The sequence below is a fragment of the Mchenga conophoros genome, linkage group LG3 (assembly GCF_057382185.1).
Source record: "Mchenga conophoros isolate Kocher_MC1m ecotype Shallow Benthic linkage group LG3, M_conophoros_male_GT1.1, whole genome shotgun sequence".
NCBI lineage: Eukaryota > Metazoa > Chordata > Actinopteri > Cichliformes > Cichlidae > Mchenga > Mchenga conophoros.
Genome location: NC_140528.1, coordinates 27,112,803 through 27,134,629, shown reverse-complemented (window position 1 = coordinate 27,134,629; position 21,827 = coordinate 27,112,803). Strand labels below are relative to the sequence as shown.

At 41.2% G+C, this 21,827-nt stretch overlaps 1 protein-coding gene across 1 annotated transcript in view; it reads right to left on the bottom strand.

Annotated features, from left to right (window-relative positions):
* Nucleotides 1-4,771, bottom strand: part of LOC146577941 (GTPase IMAP family member 8-like) — a 59,106-nt gene extending 54,335 nt beyond the window's left edge. The window contains exons 1-3 of the mRNA XM_085268466.1: nucleotides 4,677-4,771; nucleotides 4,452-4,514; nucleotides 2,377-2,436 (exon numbers count right to left, since the gene is read on the bottom strand). Coding sequence (XP_085124592.1) covers nucleotides 2,377-2,436; nucleotides 4,452-4,482 — 91 coding nt within the window. The 5' untranslated portion in view covers nucleotides 4,483-4,514; nucleotides 4,677-4,771. The remainder of the gene's footprint in view (nucleotides 1-2,376; nucleotides 2,437-4,451; nucleotides 4,515-4,676) is intronic.
* Between the last annotated feature and the right edge of the window lie 17,056 nt (nucleotides 4,772-21,827).

Genomic DNA, 21,827 nt, shown 5'->3' with positions numbered 1-21,827 from the left:
AAATTTGACAAGCTGAATGCATTCTGTATTGTACAGGAGACCTGGCACAGAGGAGACTGACTGACAATGGTCTACAGCCGACCAGGACGCAGAACACAATGCACTGTAAAAAATAAATAAATTTTAAAAAAGCATGCAAAATTGGACAAAAAAAATCCACAAAACAGCGAAGCCACAAAATGTGAACTGCGTTATAGCGAGCAACCACTGTATAACATCGTGACCGGCACTGCCCACATTACATCAAACTCTTACATGTCATTTTACTTATGTTTCACTTGTGCTTTTGTTTGGGGAAGTTGTATGTTTACTGATCTTTTCCTGTCTTCTTTTATTAGATTTGAGATATGACTGCTCTATGCTGTTGCTGATGACTCCAGTTAATTCTAAAAGACATGCTGTGTCATGTAGAATGCATGCTTGTTGACAGCACTGGAAACCCTTGGCCTCTCTCAATGAGAGAAGTGGATGGAGCATGTGTAAAGTAAATAAATGTCTTTAAAAATTTGTGGTAAATTCATCCTGGAGAAGGTTATAAGAAACTGAAGAAAAAAAAGATTATAGATTTGTTTGTTTCATGGCTTAATTAATTAATTAATTAATTATTGTTTGGTAACCTGACAATTTAAAAGTTTGCAATTGTGACTGAATTTTGAATTTAACCTTTTGAACATTAATTGAATATGTGTGGTAATTTTTTTTAAAATAAATTATGCATGCTTTCTGTTTTCTTAAAAGCAGTGAGAATACCAGATAGGAGAAAGTAAGAAACATGAGCACTCTAAGGAACTGCAGCCATTTCCAAATTCATAGGCTGCATCTTCCTGAGGAATCGGCCTTCACGGTGTACATGGGCTGGGTCCTCGGAAAGCCGGGTAAGCTGGAAGTGAAAATTCGCTTGAAACTGGTTGTGACGGCTGTGAAATTGGAAGGTCTAGCCTACAGATTTGTGTCACCAGCTGTCTCGGTGGAGTTTAATAAACACAGCCATCTGCTCCTTGCTATCTAAAATATAACAGGACAGTGCTGTAAATTCTCGATCATCTCACGCTTCTGTTTAATCAGTTTTCTGTTTGACGGTCATTCAGCTGTAATCTCAGCCAAACCGATTAAGTCACGGACAAATAAAACACAGATAACTTAAAAATGTTATTGTTTGGCTTTTTTCAAAGTAACTTATATATCATATTTAATCTGAGTAGCAAAAGACCGCAGAGGGTCTGAAAATGATGTGCCGGGAGTTCACTGTTCTCGCCGGCTCTAGTGAGCCTTGACATGGTCAGTTATCGAGATGGTGGGTAACAGACATCTCCAAAAACATTGAGCACTTTTTCCAAATATGGGATGTCTTGACAAAACTGAGCAGATATTTGAAGTTTACACAGCTACATTCTCACCTGAAAATATCATATATAGTTTATTTTGTGACCCAGAAAGAATAATAAGAGTAATATTTAAACTGAACAGCTGCCGCCATTGTCGGAAGGTTGAATTGGCTGTGGAATTCGCTATGAATTCTGGGTTATGGTGGGCCACGAAGAATGCACTTGACACATCCTTCAAATTTAGGGAAAAGGAGTATTCATTTGTCGGCCGATGTGGAGGAGTCTACAAATCTGGACAGCCTCATCGCTTTCCTGTGACATAATTGGCCTACAAATGCGGCCTCAGGAGGATTCAGGGTATAAATTTGGACACCCCCTACATATGCAAAGGGAGAACTTGTAAACATAGAAAGGTGCTACCACCTTGCTACCGTAGGTCACATAGGCCATTTCACTTACCTAGGCCTAGGCTATTTGACTTTTACACAAAGGCTAAGGGTTGAAAGTAGCCATGATGGTATACCTGTTAACAGGTGATCACAGTCCACAAAAAACAAAAAAGGCAAACAAACAAAAACAATGGAAATCAGTTTGGAAGTTGTATTTCCCCACTGGAACTAAGAGTTCCAACCTGATCACCAAATCAAATCAATTTATTTATATAGCACTTTTCACAGGATAAAAACCACGAAGTGCTTCACAGTAATATAAAAACAGAAATACATAAAATACATTAATAATCAAACATACAGCACAAATCTATTTAAAAGCAAATCTAAATAAATGAGTCTTAAGCTGCTTTTTAAAAAAATAAATACAATCAAGGCAACGTAATGATGGAGGGAGAGCATTCTACAACCTGGGGGCCACCGCTCTAAAAGATCTCCTCTGGTCTTAAAACGAGTTGGTGGGGCTACCAACAGCCTTTGATTAGATGATCTCAGGCTGCGAAATCAAACTAACAACTGTAATACCAGATGCTGTACCAGATGCTGCTATGTCAGATCGTGTGAAAATATTCAAAATTCTGACTCAGTCCAGATTTACTTACAATCAGGTGGCAAAAATTCGAAGCTGCGTCTGCGCCTCTCTGGTTGCACATCGTCGGACACTGTGGGAACACAAAATATGTACATTTGTTTATTAATCAATTATTCATATATGCACTTTTAATAAGCCATCTTATGACAGCAGTACCCATCTTTGGGCCCGGTTTAATCTGTTGTCAATGTCAATTTTATTTCTATAGTACATTTAAAAGCAAGAAAATTGACCAAACTGCTTCATAAGTTAGTTAATAAAGAAAATTAAAAAAAACAAATACAGAAAAATGAGATGAAGTAAATACAATATATATTTAACACAAAAACAAACTTGATGCTGCTAGAACTGAAGAAAAATTAAAAACCTAATTAAAAAAGTAAGTTTTAAGACAGGATTTGTAAGACTGTTGGGAAGACGCTGTACAAAAAGTATATCTACATTATTTTAAATTTGCACATTTGACATCTTCCACGTCTTCATTTTGTCCTGTCCACAGTATCCTGGCCATAACTTGAACCTAATATTTCATACCAGCTGCACAACATCTGACTTTACTGTTATTGCATCACTTCTATTGTCTTTTGTCCGGTCTTGTTTATTGTACATAGACAGTTATAAATGTACCGTGGGGAACTTGGGATGAAATGGCATTTTGATACGGTGTATACTGTGTATATTGTTGTATTGACAACAAAGATCTTGATTGATTGGTTGATTGATTGTCTCAGTGGTCTTTTGGGTTTTTATATGTTGAGGAGTTTGCTTAAATAGCTGGGCGCCATACATGAAAGTGAGTAAAAGAATCTTAAAATCAATACAAAAATGGACAAAAAGCCAATTTAAAGTAGCTAAAACTGGAGCGATGTGATCATGCGTTCTAACACCTGTTAAAAGACGTGCAGCAGCATTGCAAGCAATGGAGAGATTAGTGTTCAAGACCCAAATAAAGAGAACTGCAATAGGGTAATCTAGAGGTGATGAAGGTATGAATATGTTTTTCTAGGCCTTTATGAGGAAGATAAAGCTTCACTTTAGCAATTTCACGTAACTGATAAAATCAGATCTTCACAACTGTGGACACTTACTTCTCTAATTTAAAGGAGCTATCTAAAAACACTCATTTTTCTTACAGTGTGGGAATGATGATAAGCAAGAGGGCCGAGGGGATCAGTTAACGTATCCAAAGGGGCTTGACTTACGAAAACAGTAACTTCAGTCTTGTTTTCAATTAGGGTAAGAACATTCTGTGTCAACTATTCTTTAACAGGAGCCCAACTGTCCACCTAAACAAAGGGCTATTATACTTAAGCAGATACAGAGTAGGTGTCCTCCCTTAGTATAAATCAGTAAGAGAAGGTATGACCTCTCTCATGACCTTAGGATGTGTGTGTATATGCCAGAAAACTCTGGAAGGCACACAGAGTCTTTGCAGACTGCTAAGGATCAAACATCCTATCAATATGCAATCGATTATATACCTCTAAGCATATATGATTATATGTTTCTAAGCATAAATGACAATCCAACAATATAAACCTAACACAAGCCTTGATCAAAGAATGTTATGATCAACTGGGTCAAAGGCGGCAGTTAAGGACGATCATTAAAAACCCTTAAAAGTGTTGCCTCAGTACTGTGATAAGACTTAAAATCAGGCTGGAACTCTTCACAAATGCCACAAGTGTCTAAAAACGTTTGAAGTTGCTTAAAAGCACATTTTTTTCCAACTATTTGTGGAAACAAAGTAAAATAAAGTATTCCAGAGGTCCTCACAAAGTAATATAGGTAACAATATAAATGCATTACATCTCAATATATCTTGGCATAATCAGGGACAGTTCTTAAAACCTTACTATTGTGATGTAAATGATGTTGGTTGCTTGGATGGTTTTATAGCATCTTTGATTATCTTTATTTGGACTGTGGACACTGACATTGAATTTCTTATCAGTAGTTGGTACAGTAAAGAACTGAAGGACAAATTTTGAAATCTTCTCAAAAACACACAAAAGAATTATGTCATATAGTTTTTTGACAAATTAAATTTATTTTCATTTCAAAATGGCGGACAGGTGCACGTACCTGAAAAAGTATTGAAGTGCTGATCTGCCATCTTGTTTTTATTATATTTCTTTATTCCAAGACCTGGATGATCAAGAACAACACAAACTTTTTTCAAACAAGTTTGAATTAAGTCATACCAGTACAACCACGTAAAAGTATGTAATTAAAGAGTATTTGATCATTTTATTTTACAATGTTGCTGTGTAACTCACAACTCACTCAGTTTATCTTAAATTTACTCACCAGAAAGTCTAGATGCATCATTTTGCCTCCAATAACAAAAAAGTCCAGCCCAGACAGTAACAAATGAGACATTGAGATCTGAGTGAATGCAAAAAAGCGTGTCAGGAAAGAACAAGGAACCTGACTGGAAATACTAATGTTATCAGATAATGAAATTTATGGCCATTTATGACTAGCGTAGACAGGCTGGGTGGCAATGATCCTCCACTTTGTGGAATTCAATTCTGCCATAATGGGTCATCAGTCTAATCGCCAAATGCATTCATTTTTTATCTCAAAAAATCATGATCAGTTCTTCCAAAAGAACTCTCCTTATTAAAATTAAAATTAAAGTGAACACTAATAGATACACAACTTATAATCAAGTTCATTCCCTTCCCTCTTTTCTTTTGAAAATGATTTACCAGAATCTGGCAGTTACATGCAGCAGTTCTCTAACCAGTCTGATCTTTGACCTGCAGTTTGACTGTAAACTATACTTACAAGCTATTTCTTCCTGGTAATGTAATATTAGTAATATGGCAAGGAAGAAAAAAAAACAAGAGTCAAATTCATACAAGAAAATCAAAGTTTATTGAGTAGATTGTTTAATATTGTTTCAGACCTCTCTGAGATTAAATTTTCTGAATACCAGATCAGAGTTCTGGTTTATTAATATTTGGCACTAGAACACAACCATACAGAGGAGATGGTTCTAAACCTCAAAACTAAAGGAATTAAATAATTATTTTAAATGAAAGGAAGCAGGCAGTGACTCTGTCTTTTTACTCCACTACTGTACTTAAGTACAGTTTTGAAGTACTTGTTTTATCTGACTTTGCACTTGAGCAAAAATAATGTTTCACTTACTTGATCTGGCAGTTGCAGTTACTGGTTACCTACAGATTCTTTTATAATTATATTGTCCGTTTATCCAAATTCAAATCCAAATTCGTTAGTTAGTCCACTTAGTTATCACTTTTGCCTTATGGCACGGTGCTCCATTGTGCTGGAAAATGCATTGTTGTTCACCAAACTGTTGTTGGATTGTTGGGAGAAGTTGCTGTTGGAGGGTGTTTTGGTACCATTCTTTATTCATGGCTGTGTTTTTGGGCCAATTTTTTGAGTGAGCTCACTCCCTTGGATGAGAAGCAACCCCACACATGAATGGTCTCAGGATGCTTCACTGTTGGCATGACACAGGACTGATGGTAGCGCTCACCTTTTCTTATCCGGACAAGCCTTTTTCCAAATGCACCAAACTATCGGAAAGAGGCTTCATCTGAGAATATGACTTTGCCCCAGTCCTCAGCGGTCCATTCACCATACTTTCTGCAGAAGATCAATCTGTCCCTGATGGGGGTTTTTTTTTGAGAGAAGTGGCTTCTTTGCTGCCCTTCTTGACACCAGGCCATCTTCCAAAAGTCTTCACCTCACTGTGCGTGCAGATGCGCTCACACCAGCCTGCTGCCATTCCTGAGACAGCTCTGTTCAGTCATCCATCCATTCACACACCACCAGTGTGTGAATGTGTGTGTGAATGGGTGGATGACTGGATGTGTAAAGCGCTTTGGGGTCCTTAGGGATTAAGTAAAGTGCTATAAAATACAGACCATTTACCATTTACCATTCACACACTGGTGATGGCAGCTACATTGTAGCCACAGCCACCCTGGGGCGCACTGACAGAGGCGAGGCTGCTTTTCTTAATAACAGGTTGCACGACTGCATGTTTAAAGACAGTCGGAATACAGCCAGATAACAGTGATGAGTTCATTAAAAATAAGATGCAGGACCCGATTGTATTCATTGCATCCTTAATGATACGAGAGGGAATAATGTCATGCAAAGAATTTGAGCTTCTCAGGTTATTAATTATTTCCTTTAAAGTCGAGAATGACACAGGTTCAAACTGTTGAAAAACCATTGAACATTCGGAAACTGGGGCTTGATTTACTGCCGGAGAATGTGGGGCTCTTAACACTGAGATTTTATCTATAAAATGATTTAGAAATTTTTCGCAGAGAGCCGGGAAGGCCTCCCTCGAAGCATTCAATTCAATTCAATTCAATTTTATTTATATAGCGCCAAATCACAACAAAAGTTGCGTCAAGGCGCTTCATACACTCAACAAAAATATAAACGCAACACCTTTGTTACTGCTCCCATTCCCCATGGGATGGACGTAGAGACCTAAAATTCATTCCAGATACACAATATAACCATCCCTCCCAAACAGTGGTCACAAATCAGTCCAAATGTGTGGTAGTGGGCACATCTGCTATATTGAGATAATCCATCCCACCTCACAGGTGTGCCACATCAGGATGCTGATCTGACATCATGAGTAGTGCACAGGTGTACCTCAGACTGCCCACAACAAAAGGCCACCCTGGAATGTGCAGTTTTGTCTCACAGCAAAATGCCACAGATGCCACAAGCAATGAGGGAGCGTGCAACTGGCATGCTGACAGCAGGAATGTCAACCAGATCTGTCGCCCGTGCATTGAATGTTCATTTCTCAACCATAAGCCGTCTCCACAGGCGTTTCAGAGAATATGGCAGCACATCCAACCGGCCTCACAACCGCAGACCTCGTGTAACCACACCAGCCCAGGACCTCCACATCCAGCAGGTTCACCTCCAAGATCGTCTGAGACCAGCCACCCAGACAGCTGCTGGAACAATTGGTTTGCACAACCAAACAATTTCTGCACAAACTGTCAGAAACCGTCTCAGGGACGCTCAACTGCATGCCCGTCGTCCTCATCGGGGTCTTGACCTGACTCCAGCTCGTCGCCGTAACAGACTTGTGTGGGCAAATGCTCACATTCGATGGCGTCTGGCACGTTGGAGAGGTGTGCGCTTCACGGATGAATCATGGTTCACATTGTTCAGGGCAGATGGCAGCTGAGAATGTCCCAGTTCTTGCATGGCCAGCATACTCACCGGACATGTCACCCATTGAGCATGTTCGGGATGTGCTTGACCGGCGTATACGACAGCGTGTACCAGTTCCCACGAATATCCAACAACCTCGCACAGCCATTGAAGTGGAGTGGACCAACATTCCACAGGCCACAATTGACAATCTGATAGACTCCATGCGACGATGTGTTGCACTGCATGAGGCAAATGGTGGTCACACCAGATACTGACCGGTTCTGGGACCCCAGACCCCCAATAGCGCAAAAAACTGCACATTCCAGGGTGGCCTTTTGTTGTGGGCAGTCTGAGGTACACCTGTGCACTACTCATGATGTCAGATCAGCATCCTGATGTGGCACACCTGTGAGGTGGGATGGATTATCTCAATATAGCAGATGTGCCCACTACCACACATTTGGACTGATTTGTGACCACTGTTTGGGAGGGATGGTTATATTGTGTATCTGGAATGAATTTTAGGTCTCTACGTCCATCCCATGGGGAATGGGAGCAGTAACAAAGGTGTTGCGTTTATATTTTTGTTGAGTGTAGATACAGAGAAAAACCCAACAATCATATGACCCCCTATGAGTAAGTACTTTGGCGACAGTGGGAAGGAAAAACTCCCTTTTAACAGGAAGAAACCTCCGGCAGAACCAGGCTCAGGGAGGGGCGGGGCCATCTGCTGTGATTGGTTGGGGTGAGAGAAGGAAGACAGCGGCCTTCAGCTAATCCAAAATGCTGCAGCAAGAGTCCTGACAGGGACTAGAAAGAGAGAGCAGATTTCTCCTGTTTTGGCTTCCCTTCATTGGCTTCCTGTTAAATCCAGAATTGAATTCAAAATCCTGCTCCTCACATACAAGGTCTTAAATAATCAGGCCCCATCTTATCTTAATGACCTTGTAGTACCATATCACCCTATTAGAGCGCTCCGCTCTCGCTCTGCAGGCCTACTTGTTGTTCCTAGAGTATTTAAAAGTAGAATGGGAGGCAGAGCCTTCAGTTTTCAGGCCCCTCTTCTGTGGAACCAGCTTCCAGTTTGGATTCAGGAGACAGACACTATCTCTACTTTCAAGATTAGGCTTCAAACTTTCCTTTTTGCTAAAGCATATAGTTAGGGCTGGACCAGGTGACCCTGAATCCTCCCTTAGTTATGCTGCAATAGACGTAGGCTGCCGGGGGATTCCCATGATGCATTGAGTTTTTCCTTTCCAGTCACCTTTCTCACTCACTATGTATTAACAGACCTCTCTGCATTGAATCATATCTGTTATTAACCTCTGTCTCTCTTCCACAGCATGTCTTTTATCCTGTCTTCCTTCTCTCACCCCAACCAATCACAGCAGATGGCCCCGCCCCTCCCTGAGCCTGGTTCTGCCGGAGGTTTCTTCCTGTTAAAAGGGAGTTTTTCCTTCCCACTGTCGCCAAAGTGCTTGCTCATAGGGGGTCATATGATTGTTGGGTTTTTCTCTGTATCTATGAAGCGCCTTGAGGCGACTTTTGATGTGATTTGGCGCTATATAAATAAAATTGAATTGAATAGACGAGCAGTAAATTTCTTCTGAACACTGATATGATGTTGTCATCTCAGCAGCAATAGCCCTGTCCATGTTTCTTTCTCTAAACAAACTCATCCACCTGACTCATTATGAGAGTTAGGGTCCTGTTGGAATAAGAATATTAATTCATATTTTTCTTTTTCCTCACTAGTCTGCATCTTGTTAGCGGACTCTGCCAAATCCCTTTGCCAACAAAACTTGGGCCTTCTGAATGTGGCAGCGCTCTGTTCTCTAAGACTGGCGGCACAGTGCGAGGATCTGTTGGAGTCTTCACCTACGATCTCTACGATACAGCTGCAGACAGAGCTGATAAGAAAATAGCCGTCCTGTTCTCGGTTCCTTTTGACTACGGCCTGCACTCTAACTGGTGCGCCGTCGGAGTCTTTGACGGGGAAACAAACAGTGATAGTGCTCTTTATCATAAGATGTATCGCACTCCTGAGAGAGGGTTTGTCAGAGGAAAAGCTGATGGCTATGATCTGACTCACACAGATATTAATGTCACCATTAAATCCAGCATGACAAACTTCAGCGTTGCAACGCTGAAAGTTGAAGTACACAATAAAGTAATTGAATAAAAAATAAAGTAATTATGCAAATATGAGCTCTGATTGTTTTTGGGGCAGATCTTGAGGAAAGGCCTGATCACCCTTCATTAGTATTATTTTTACTTATCAGGATAAACAGATATAAACTTGAGTTAACCCAGGGTTTCCCCATCTTCCACAGAAAACGGTCCTTACAACACAACAGACATTAGGAATAAAAAAGGAGTATAAAAGAAATACCAGTAAAATACAATCCTGTTGTAAAAAGCGATCAACGCTCAGTATGGCTGTTTATTTCACAGGTGTGGTTGGTTGAACAGGTATCGAGGTGTGTGTTTCATGTTTGTGGCAGTGGAACAGACTCATCAGCAGAGCAGAATCATTTTCTGATCACATGAACACATTTCACCCAGCAGATAATCAATATGTCACTGAAAGCACGCTTTAAAAGACATAACCTGCTCCTGACAGTTTGAGTTTATGTTCTCTCAGCTGCAGCTGTTTGCGATTGTGAACCAGCTCCGTAGGACAGAAAACTCAGGGTTAACCCTGAAGTAACCCGAATGAGCAAAATTCCCTGGAGTTAAAAGCTTTAGTTGTTTAAAAATAAAGTTTTAACATCGAATCATTAAAGATCAGCTGAGCAGGTAACACATGCTTGCGTGGATGGGATGTACTGAGTTGGATTATTGATGAAATCAGACTGAAACGCTCCACCAAGTGTTTTTTAGAAAATCATCATAACCTTTGAGGAAGGAAGATTTCAAGGATTTAATAATCTTTTGTTGGTTCTGTGGGTGTGTTCAGGTCACGTTTCGCCTGTCTCGTGGGGTGTGGTTTCTTCCAGCTGTGTTCCCCTCCTGTTTCCATTCCCTGATTACTCCCTGTGTATTTAAGCCCTGTGTTTTCCTGTGCTCCCTGTTGCATCGTACTCCTGCATTTTGGGTCCTTTCTCCCTGACGAAATACTAATTTGATGTTTCCTGTGCATTAATTTCAACATGTGATTCTTTGTTTTCTGAGCCCTAAACCAATAAATAAATTAGACTTTACTTTAACTTGCCCCTGTGCTTTATTCACTGACATCTCATCTACTTTACTGATCTGGTTTCAGTTTGGGAAAAATGTGTGAGGTTATACACATTGTTGTACATGATTGCTACCACTTTGCCCTCCTGGTCAGCTGACAGTAAAAGTTATTTATTAGCAAATATCTTGATAAAATGGAAACCAGAGCTCATGTGTAAAAAGGGCCACGACGTCTCACAAAGTTAGTGCTTCCCAAAGTCTGGGGTAAAACCCAGAAGTAGCCATGAATTTCCACACAGCCAACATATATCAAACACTTCTGAGCTACATTTACAACAGAGAGATTGATCTTTCCTCTCTATCAGTCAGTACATTGTGCTGTACTCGTTACTACTGTAGACCCATTTACACAGTGTAAACCCTCTCAAAGGCATTTACAATCATCTTTACTGTGCCCACAGCAGTGATTGGGGAAACCAAAACAACCACATTTAACTCTAGAAGAACAACCTCATTTTTTAGGTGCTTCCAGCATGTTTGAGACCTATCAAAATCAATCGTTGAAATGTGATGAACCCAAAATCCTACTTTACGGTGTCAAACAACATGTCAAAGCTGAGTACACATGTCAAAAGAACTCACAACTATTGTTACTATGTTTACTCAGACAATGAGGGCCTAATGCACGTACGCATCAGGAACTGACATGCTAGATAATCAGTCTACCTACCCTACAAAATGCGCACAAGTTGCTGTAAAACGTGCATGCTATAATTACTCCAATCACTTCTACTCAGGCTCAGGACTCTAACGGAGTTTGTGATGTTCGGAGAGTTATGTGAATGCATATCATTTATAAAATGATTATTAACGTCACACCAACGACCTCCTTAACCTAAAAACATACTAAGCTTTCCAGGGAAACTGATTGGTTGTTTAAGCAGGTGTTATCTGCATTCATTCGCTGATCCCTCTTGGGTGACACAGAGTCTGCTCTGCAGTCGCTGAGTTGGAGCTTGGCATGAGTGTTTCCTAGTTCTCGCTGGGTCTCTGAAGACTTCTGATCAGCACCCAGTCTCAATCCCAGTCTGGAGATTCCACCCTTGGGATGATTTCTTCCAGCAATACTCTGGCTGCTGCCAGTGGCGTGTCTAGAAATGTTTGTTGGGGGGGCCAGGTAGGGGCACAGATTTGGAGAAGGGTGGCAGATGTAATTGGCAGATAATGTTAAAAACAAATCTACCAACCGTTCACCATAATTCAATAATCCTATAAACCTAATAACCAAATGCACTTTTAACTCTTATTAGAAAGAGATTTTAACCACTACGGTGCAAAGTTTTTAGATACTGCGTTGATAAAGTACAAGAGATACAATCAGTCAGTGTTTACTCAGCATTCAAGGACAGCAGTATTTGCATAGTATTTTTACTGACATATAGTGCACATATGTTTTGGGCAAAAACATTTTTGAATATTAAAATATGAACATTTTAAACATACAATTGACAAATTAGCCAATGCAAAACTTTATCTGCCTGTTAAAAAAAGAAGATAATCTTCTCACAAACTGGTGTTGATTTTGAAACAGGAAAAAGTGGGGAAACAAATGAAAAGACTAACATTTGAATGAAACCTGGAAACAAGTAAATACTTTCTATGCTGCCTTATGGTAAACTTTGGTAATATTGATAAAGAACGACACTGGCTGATGATGAAATCCAGTCAGCTGGCATGGTGACACTGCCAGTATTAACCTGCAGGGCTGGACTGGGACAGAAAATCGGGCATTTTCACTACAGACCGGCCCACCAGGTATTAAAGCCATAAAGCCTTTGACTGAAAACAAACCCTGTTGTGACAGTGATGTACAGTCTTGTTGGTATATGTATGATTTCTATACATTTTACGTCAGATAAAAACTTTGGTTGTAAGATTCAGATAATTATTTAATAAAAGCTAAATATTTGAAATGATAATAAGAAAGAAAAGTATATCTTTGTGCCCCCCTCTCCCTGTTAATGCCCTACATGGACCCCTGGCAAAACTTTGCTAGACCCGCCCCTGCACAGTTACCAGCTGTCAGCTACATAAAAAAGGATCCTGGTGTTATTTGTCTCTCAGAAACAGTTCATAACTTCAACTCATCCATGTCACCTAAAAGGTAAACCTGTTTCTCCATCACAGCTCTGATGATTCAGTAAGGACATCTCCTGGTTTCATCTTCATGTTTCCCTCTCACCACATATCCAAACCAACATCATGACCAGCAGCTTTACAGCTGTGGCTCCAGCAAACATCAGCTGATACTAGAAATTAATATTAAATAAATTCTAACAACAGCTGATCAAACGTGCTGCTGTTGTTTAGCGCGACATCTGCTGGTTTCCTCTTTCTGGCGCAAAGTGGGCGATAAATAAACAAGAGAGACGATCAGCTGATCATTGATGAGTTTCATGATTGAAGTAGCAACAGGAGAGGCAGGGGAGAGAATGAGAGAAGGCAGCTGTGCAGCATAAAGACAGAATAAATCCAGCTTTGTGCCTTTTTTCCATTCTAGCTAAAGTTCGGGACAAACCGCGTCTCTTCTCAGCTCAATACAAACGTGTAATATTTTCTCTGAATGAGGGACCATTCCATATTTTAAGGAGCCGTTGGCAACTCTACTAACTAACCTTATGAATAAAATAAAGTTCACTATCAGTAACATCATAGCACCCACCCAGCTGTATAAAAACTCCGTCATGCTAGCTAGCACGCAGTACGAGTTATTGCAACTGACAGTAAAAAGTCAGCACAACTAAAATAAACTCCACCTAAACTTGGTTTATATCTGACCCAGATAGACTGCAGGTCATAACTTCTTACCTGAAGTTCAGTTCACCTGACACTCCGACTGGTGGCCGCCTCGGGTCTCTGCTCCTGCCTCCCCTTCCCTCATCCACCTGTTGCCTCTGTGGAAGCTCCGTCATAGCCACCACCAAACAACTGACTTATTTTTACACATCGACCTGCATCTGGCCAATCCACCACCTCTCATTGTTCATGTCGTTACAAAAAAATAAATAAAATAAGTCATCAGCACACCGGGCATTTGCCCGGTATGTCCGATGGCCTGTCCAGCTATCTTAACCTGTTAATCTTTCGCTGAAAAACTGTTTCCTGCGGTGCCGTCTTTCTGCTTGGCTCTCCTACCTTTGCTAACGTGATGCTCATAGTGCAGAAGCTGATGCTGCATTCACTTACACTCGGATATCTGAGCTTCACTGTGAAAACATAATCGAACATTTGACATTTCATTGAATTTTATTGTTTTAGCTTTGGGGTGGCACCTGGGGTGGCCAGTCTGGTTGTGGGGGTGGCCTGTGCCCCCCCAGGCCACCCCGCTGGACACGCCACTGGCTGCTGCACCTGTATCTACTTACTAGAAGGAAAAACTTCTAACCATTTGGAAAATATATCAACCATCATCAAACCACATTTTCCTTTCAGTTCAGTGAAGTTTACTTATAGATCATCAAAAGCTTATCTGAACATGGACTTACCCCCTGTAGAGGTTTAGTACCTGCAATGAACTGTTATCCCACAAATCACAGTAAAAAGCCATGGACAAAATCATCATGGAAAACAATAAAAGTATTGTTTCATGTTAAACCTGGAATTCCTCCTTTTGACACATGGTCTCTCCCATGAGTCAACTCATCAGAACTAGGAGAATAACAAAAGAAAAGGTTAATTAGATCATTTCTCAGACAACATCAGGGCTTCTCCTCCAGCCCTGTAAACCCCGTGTTAGAGAATAAAATTAGTATTCACGTCATGTTAAGTTGGTCTAACTCTTTGCTCTGCCTGGAGTTTGCATCCACACCACAATTACATAGAAAGCAAAATGGGTGAGTAAATACAAACTTCACACTTGCAAACAGCTGTAGGGTCATAGGAGCAATAAGGCATCCCACACCACAGACACAAGTGTGCCATGTGCAGTTTATTTCCCCAGATAATTAAAAACACTATTGTTGCCATAATTTACCCAAATCATGAATCACCCCATGTGTTTAATCAAAACTATCGTAACCTTTTCTTAAGTAATGTCACTCACGTGCTTTCACACTATGAGCTCAACAGTGATATGATAATGAGCCCAACAGTAAGATGTTCTGTAGTCACTGCACAACCTGTTTCATTTCACTTATGTCTGTTTGTGTCTGTGCTGAATCCTCCACGAGCACTCTTAGAGAGAAACAAACATTAGCAAAACATATGAAGCACCCTGGAGGTTTTTCCTGGATCAACAGATTCCAGAGGTGCTGCAAAAAGATCATAAAGTTAACGCTCTGCTGTAAAAGAGGTAATACTGGTTTCAAACATGTTTGACACTGTATTCACATGTTCTCCAACATTTTCTCAACAACATAGTGTAATTGCATAACCAATGTATAACCTGTAATCACAGTTGCCTTCACACATAAACCCAGTAATCCTGTGAGAAAAAACATTAACCAGTTGTGTGTCCTGCTATCAATCACATGATCAGATCACATGATGAACCCTCTGCTGTAGAAAAGAGAATGTAAATGTTAGCGCCACGCAGGTGTATGCACACTTTCTCACAGTGACCTCTGCATTTGGCAATACTAGGTCATAATAACACTCCGCTGGTAAATTCACAGACACAGAAAGTGGCATTTAAAAGGTTAAATGAGCACGCAACCTGGGATGTTGCTGTCATCTTTCCACTCCTTTAAAAACAGAGAAACACACATAGATGCATCCACCCTGTCGTCATGTGGAGGTGCAACCTCACTACTTTTAGCATTTATCCACCTCAATCAAATCTATGGTCAGAGCTTTGTGACTTCCTGCACATGGCGGGCCCAATTCATGCATTCGTCTGTGTTTTGATTAAAATTTTGTTTCCTCATGAAGTCAGCAGTGGCTGGGTGAAAGCCGTTCATCAGAGCATGGCTTAACTGCTGCTGATGTGGGCTGGCCTTCTCTGCACGCTCTTCAAGGCCGCTATGTTTTCTGCCAACTTCTAACATTTGACATTTTCCAACAATACAGTGTGTTACCATAAGCAACAAGCATCCAGTAAAAACAGTTTCTTTCACACAAAATCAGTAAAACAGAAAAGTAGCAGCTTAAGGGTTAAGTCTGCCCACACTCATGTAAACATGAAGTCTCTCCTCTTCTGGGCCCTGTGCTTCGTACGTCGCTTACTACATCCAAGATCAAATGAAACATCCAAGACCAAACCATCGCGCTAACCGTGAGCGCGCTAATCCGGTTCCCCGAACACACCTGCTGTTGACGATTAGTACAGCTGGACGCAGTAATGTGAGTTCACTGGGTGTCGTAAAAGGGGCTACGCATCGATAGTGGAAACATTGATCGGCAACCCTCTGATTGGTCGGAGAAAATGTCGACGGAGCGCGCTCGGCTCGGTATTTTTCGGCAGCAGAGCAAGAACTCTTGAGTGAGGGATTTCAGGAGTTTCAGAGTTTAATCAGAACCCAAGGGAACACTGCAAAGGCTGCAAAAGCAAGGAGAGAGGGCTGGCAGGAAGTTGCTGACAAATCAAACTCGTAAGTAATTTAATAATAACAATAATAATGGAGTGGGTTTATATAGCACTTTTCAAGGCACCCAAAGCGCTTTACAATGCCACTATTCATTCACTCTCACATTCACACACTGGTGGAGGCAGCTACGGTTGTAGCCACAGCTGCCCTGGGGCAGACTGACAGAAGCCAGGCTGCCATATCGCACCATCGGCCCCTCTGGCCAACACCAGTAGGCGGTAGGGTAGATTTATCATATCACACCATATTATCCAATATTATATTACATTATATTATATTATAATATGTTATATTATATCCCCTTTCACATTAGAGCCACAACAGGACCCACTAGAACATGGGAACAAGTAAAAGTGAAATATAAGAATATTCTACAGAATGGTAATATTTATCACTTATATTGCTTTTAGTCTCTTGGAAAGAGACCCTGAAATAATCTGTTTGTTTGTTCATAACAGCAACCAAGAAAAGGGCAGAGCAAAAAAAGACAGGTGGTGGTCCTGCACCCCCTCGTCAACAAGTTGGTTAATAAGTAAATAATATCCTCACGGGAAAATCGATATCTCTCTATGAGCACACTGTCGCGCTGAGCTAAAGGATCCTGTCTATCCCGCAATATACGCTGAATTCTGAGGACTCTCCTTATCAATCTTGCACCTTCCACAATGGGTGGCTCGCGTATACGGACAGGACATGGCTGCGACAGACTTCCCAAATCCACCTTCGCTTTTATAGCCGTGGTCTCTCATCTTGATTACATGAAGTAATTTACTATTACTACTGTGAAATATGAATTACATCTGTAATAATCACATACATGTAATAGAATGTTAATAGTACATTTCCCTTTTTTAGGAAATGACCTGTATGTATCTGTGTGACATCAATAAAAGGATCAAGTGCTGCATTATCTTTAGTTACATTGATGTTATTTATTTATGGTGAAACAGTGGTGGAATATCGCTGTTGCTTTCGTATGAATGACGCGGGCATACCTGCGTGGCTGCGATCTAATCCTGTTTACATAAAGTAAACCTGCTCCCGAGCAGGTTTACGCTTACGGCTCTGTTGCTATGACAGCAAGTCCCGGATGAGCTTCGGGGAACCGACTGATCCAGGATCACGCGAAATCGTCAACAATCAAATCCAGCTAACTCACTTAGCGCGGTACGAAGAACGGACCCCTGGTCTGTCATCCTCCTGCTTCTGCAAAAACAAGCAAACAAACACACACACATCCACCCTTTTCACTGTTTGGGTGGATTAGGCATTAGAAGTGACTAATTCTAAAATAGTTACTGTCGTCTCAATTTCAAGTCAGTCACATTTAGTCCACATCATCAGTCCAGCCACAGTCCTCTGCACTTGCATTTATACCAATCACATGCATTCATCTAGTCACATGCATTCATCTAGTCACATGCATTCATAAGGATCATTGCTGATAGTGGAAAACCGCGCACAAATTAAGTATCCACTGACAACAATATTTCGTCATTCCAAAAACAAAAACAATTCTTCTTGCTTTGAAATGGATTGAATCACTACAATCCTTTTAAACACAGGATTTACCATCTAATATGGTCAACGTCCTGCCCATACGGAAAAGAAATAGTAAAAACTTATGTGATTACTCATGAAAGTGGCCACTTTCTCATTACTTTCATACATTGTTTTAGTAAGTATCCAAAACATACAAGTTTCATTATATAATTTTTTAAGGGATCTTATATCTGTTTTCACTCTTGTATGCTTTTCATACAAGTTTCACAAGACAGATACAAACTTTATAAGATTTATATATATCTTCTCCATGTGGGCAGGTAGGTGAATTTTCTCAGAATCCAATTGTAATCTAGAGAAACTCACCTTATATTTGCTCTCAATTAGAGTATTTTATAGCGCTTTTGCCCCCCATCTTGCAGGCCTGCTTTTAAATCATCAACACACAAAATATCACCCCAGAGGGGCGATACCTGGCAGGTTTTTTCCTAAGTGCACTGTTACAAAAAAACCCAACAAAAAAACATATTAGGCCCGGTTCAGAACATGTCTAAGTGTAAAAAAAACCCAGTCTTTCTCTTAGAAAAAAGAAAAACAACCTAAACCTAACTGGCAGAATCAGCCCGGTACTAAAACAAAAACCCCAAAATCTACCAGAAAAAGGAAAAGTTTTGCCTTCAGGTGAAATAACAGGCTGTAGGGGTTGGAACCTGCCATGCAGTCACTGCTTCTGGCTTTAATTAACAACTGATGCTTACATGGTCTGAAATCAGGCTTAAGAGTCTTTTTGTTTTGTTCATTTTCCCCACATCGTATTTACTGGTTGCCCACAAGTGCTCCAGAATATCACACAGTTCTGGAAAGTCTGGGGCCAACTGACCTAGTTCCACCTGCTAAACACACACTTTCTTTATGAGCAGCTGCACAGTTCAAACATCACTAATGTTCACCATTAAAAGCTTCCTAACACTTCATATCAATGTTTTATCACTGGAATGTGAATTTTCTTCCCCAAACACAAAACGTGTAACATGCTGTCAGGTATTTCACAAAACAAGTTTGGTCTCATGTAATCAGAGTGTATATCTGGGTGAAGCTTCAGCCACACATCAGAAACAGGAAACTCAACCCTCTGCTACATCTTATTCACTTCTTTTATAATCCAGTCATCCTTCCCTCATCTAGTAACAATCAGCTAATTTGCATATCAGCTATTAACCCACTAAGCTGACAGGACAACAGAGATGCGTGTTCAACATGTTATGACAAAAGAGAATTTACTTCATACAGTAAATTACTTGTGCTGCACCAATCAAGCAGAAAGTATTTGACAATTTACTATATCAACAACTAAACTTATTGTCTGATCACTGGTTGGTCAAACCAGAATTTTTCCCACAAAAGTTAAACTGTTGTCCTGCAACCCAGAGAGTTAACTGTCAGCAGTGGATACACTCAGCGTTTGATAACAAGTGTCTGTGAAATTTGCACAATTTTAACACTGACGACAGATAACAAGCTGATCTTCACTGCATGTGTGTGTGTTAGTAGGCAGGTTCAATGCATGTGTGTGTGTTAGTAGGCAGGTTCAATGCATGTGTGTGTGTTAGTAGGCAGGTTCAATGCATGTGTGTGTGTTAGTAGGCAGGTTCAATGCATGTGTGTGTGTTAGTAGGCAGGTTCAATGCATGTGTGTGTGTTAGTAGGCAGGTTCATTGCATGTGTGTGTGTTAGTAGGCAGGTTTAATGGCTGTGTGTGTGTTAGTAGGCAGGTTCAATGCATGTGTGTGTGTTAGTAGGCAGGTTCAATGCATGTGTGTGTGTGTGTGTGTGTGTGTGTGTGTGTGTGTGTGTGTGTGTGTGTGTGTGTGTGTGTGTGTTAGTAGGCAGGTTCAATGCATGTGTGTGTGTTAGTAGGCAGGTTCAATGCATGTGTGTGTGTTAGTAGGCAGGTTCATTGCATGTGTGTGTGTTAGTAGGCAGGTTCATTGCATGTGTGTGTGTTAGTAGGCAGGTTTAATGGCTGTGTGTGTGTTAGTAGGCAGGTTCAATGCATGTGTGTGTGTGTGTGTGTGTGTGTGTGTGTGTGCATGTGTGTGTGTGTGTGTGTGTGTGTGTGTTAGTAGGCAGGTTCAATGCATGTGTGTGTGTTAGTAGGCAGGTTCAATGCATGTGTGTGTGTTAGTAGGCAGGTTCAATGCATGTGTGTGTGTTAGTAGGCAGGTTAATGGCTGTGTGTGCAGTGGAGCTGCAGGTTCAGCAGGGCTTTGTCCTCAAAGCTGCCTTTCCTTCATATTTCTCTGTTTATGTGTGTTTGTGTGTTTTAGTTTTACCTTTGTTGCGATCCTACGGACTCAACCTCCACAAGACAGCCGGCCACAGTTTTCCAGCCCAATGTTCATGTGTTCTCACATTAACAGCAACAGACCTCTATGCTCTCTTCTCCCCACTTCTCACAGCTTCTGTCTCTCTCCTGCATCGGCAGCAGTTCACGGTGGTGGCGTGTCAGAGGCCCAGGGGGCCGTTCTTCTTCAGCTTTGCCTTTTGTCTTTCACTCTTTTCAGTGTCTGCCATTTCAGTTCCCAGTATAGCAAATGTGAAACTCAGACAGTCTTCTCAAGTCCATTCACACACATTGATGTCGCTGGTGAACCTCCCAGCTTGTGATTGGGAGCGCATGCTTCCATCCACTATGGCATGTGTACATGCTGCTGAACCCTGTAAGGTTTAGGGCAGTGTTGCTGTGTGTTCACATTGTTGAGTCTTGAAGTCGACGCAGTTGCTCTCGAACTGCATTTTCTCTTCAGGGAGAGATTGATTGCCCTCGAAGCTTGTTCTTCATCGTGAGGTGTACATGGAGTGAAGCTGTGTAATATTCAGCCAAAACACAGGCTGGTGTGGTTCCAATTATGTTGATCTATCATTTTGCTCCGGCCGCTGTGCTTGTGGAGGACGCTGATCCAGTTCCGCAGCCACCTGTGCTAACACACTAAAACATTTATTTAATATCATTTTCATCACTGCTCATTAACACTTTCCCTCTCTTATTCTTCTGTCCACATTTTAACACATCTCTGTCCATCACTCTCGGTTATACACACACCCACAGCACTTCTTACACACACACACACACACACACACACACACCCACAGCACTTCTTACACACACACACACACACACACACACACACACACACACACACCCACAGCACTTCTTACACACACACACACACACACACACACACACACACACACACACACACACACACCCACAGCACTTCTTACACACACACACACACACACACACACACACACACACACACACACCCACAGCACTTCTTACACACACACACACACACACACACACACACACACACCCACAGCACTTCTTACACACACACACACACACACACACACACACACACCCACAGCACTTCTTACACACACACACACACACACACACACACACACACACCCACAGCACTTCTTACACACACACTTCTCTTTACTGCATTCCTCAGTTTCTACACACTTCATAGAAAAAAATCATGCAATCAAAACCTGGATTTGCCCGGACCACCCGGAGGTGGCTGTACTGCTGACCTCAGCTTTGTGGACAAGCGCGTTCACCGTCCGGCCTTTTCCTTGTGGTGCAAAAGTGTTAAACACCATAAACTAAGGACAGAGTCCTTCCCACAACAGTCCAGACAAGGTACAGAATTCACCTGCTGGCTGCTACTACTGCACATTCACCCAATGTATGTATGTATGTATATATATATGAACAAGAAAAACTTTATATCAAAAAGCTGAGTTTCCTTATGAGACCGCAGTGCATGACTGCATGAGTGACACAGGCTGCTGCACACAGTAACAGAGAGGCCCTCTGGAGGTCAAAGCACAAACTGCATGATGTCACTGTAACCACCACAGAGACAGGAAGTGTTTTTATGACTGAAACACTGAAATGATGCTAACGGCTGTCGTTAGGCTCACTGACAGCAGTGCTGATGTGTTCATG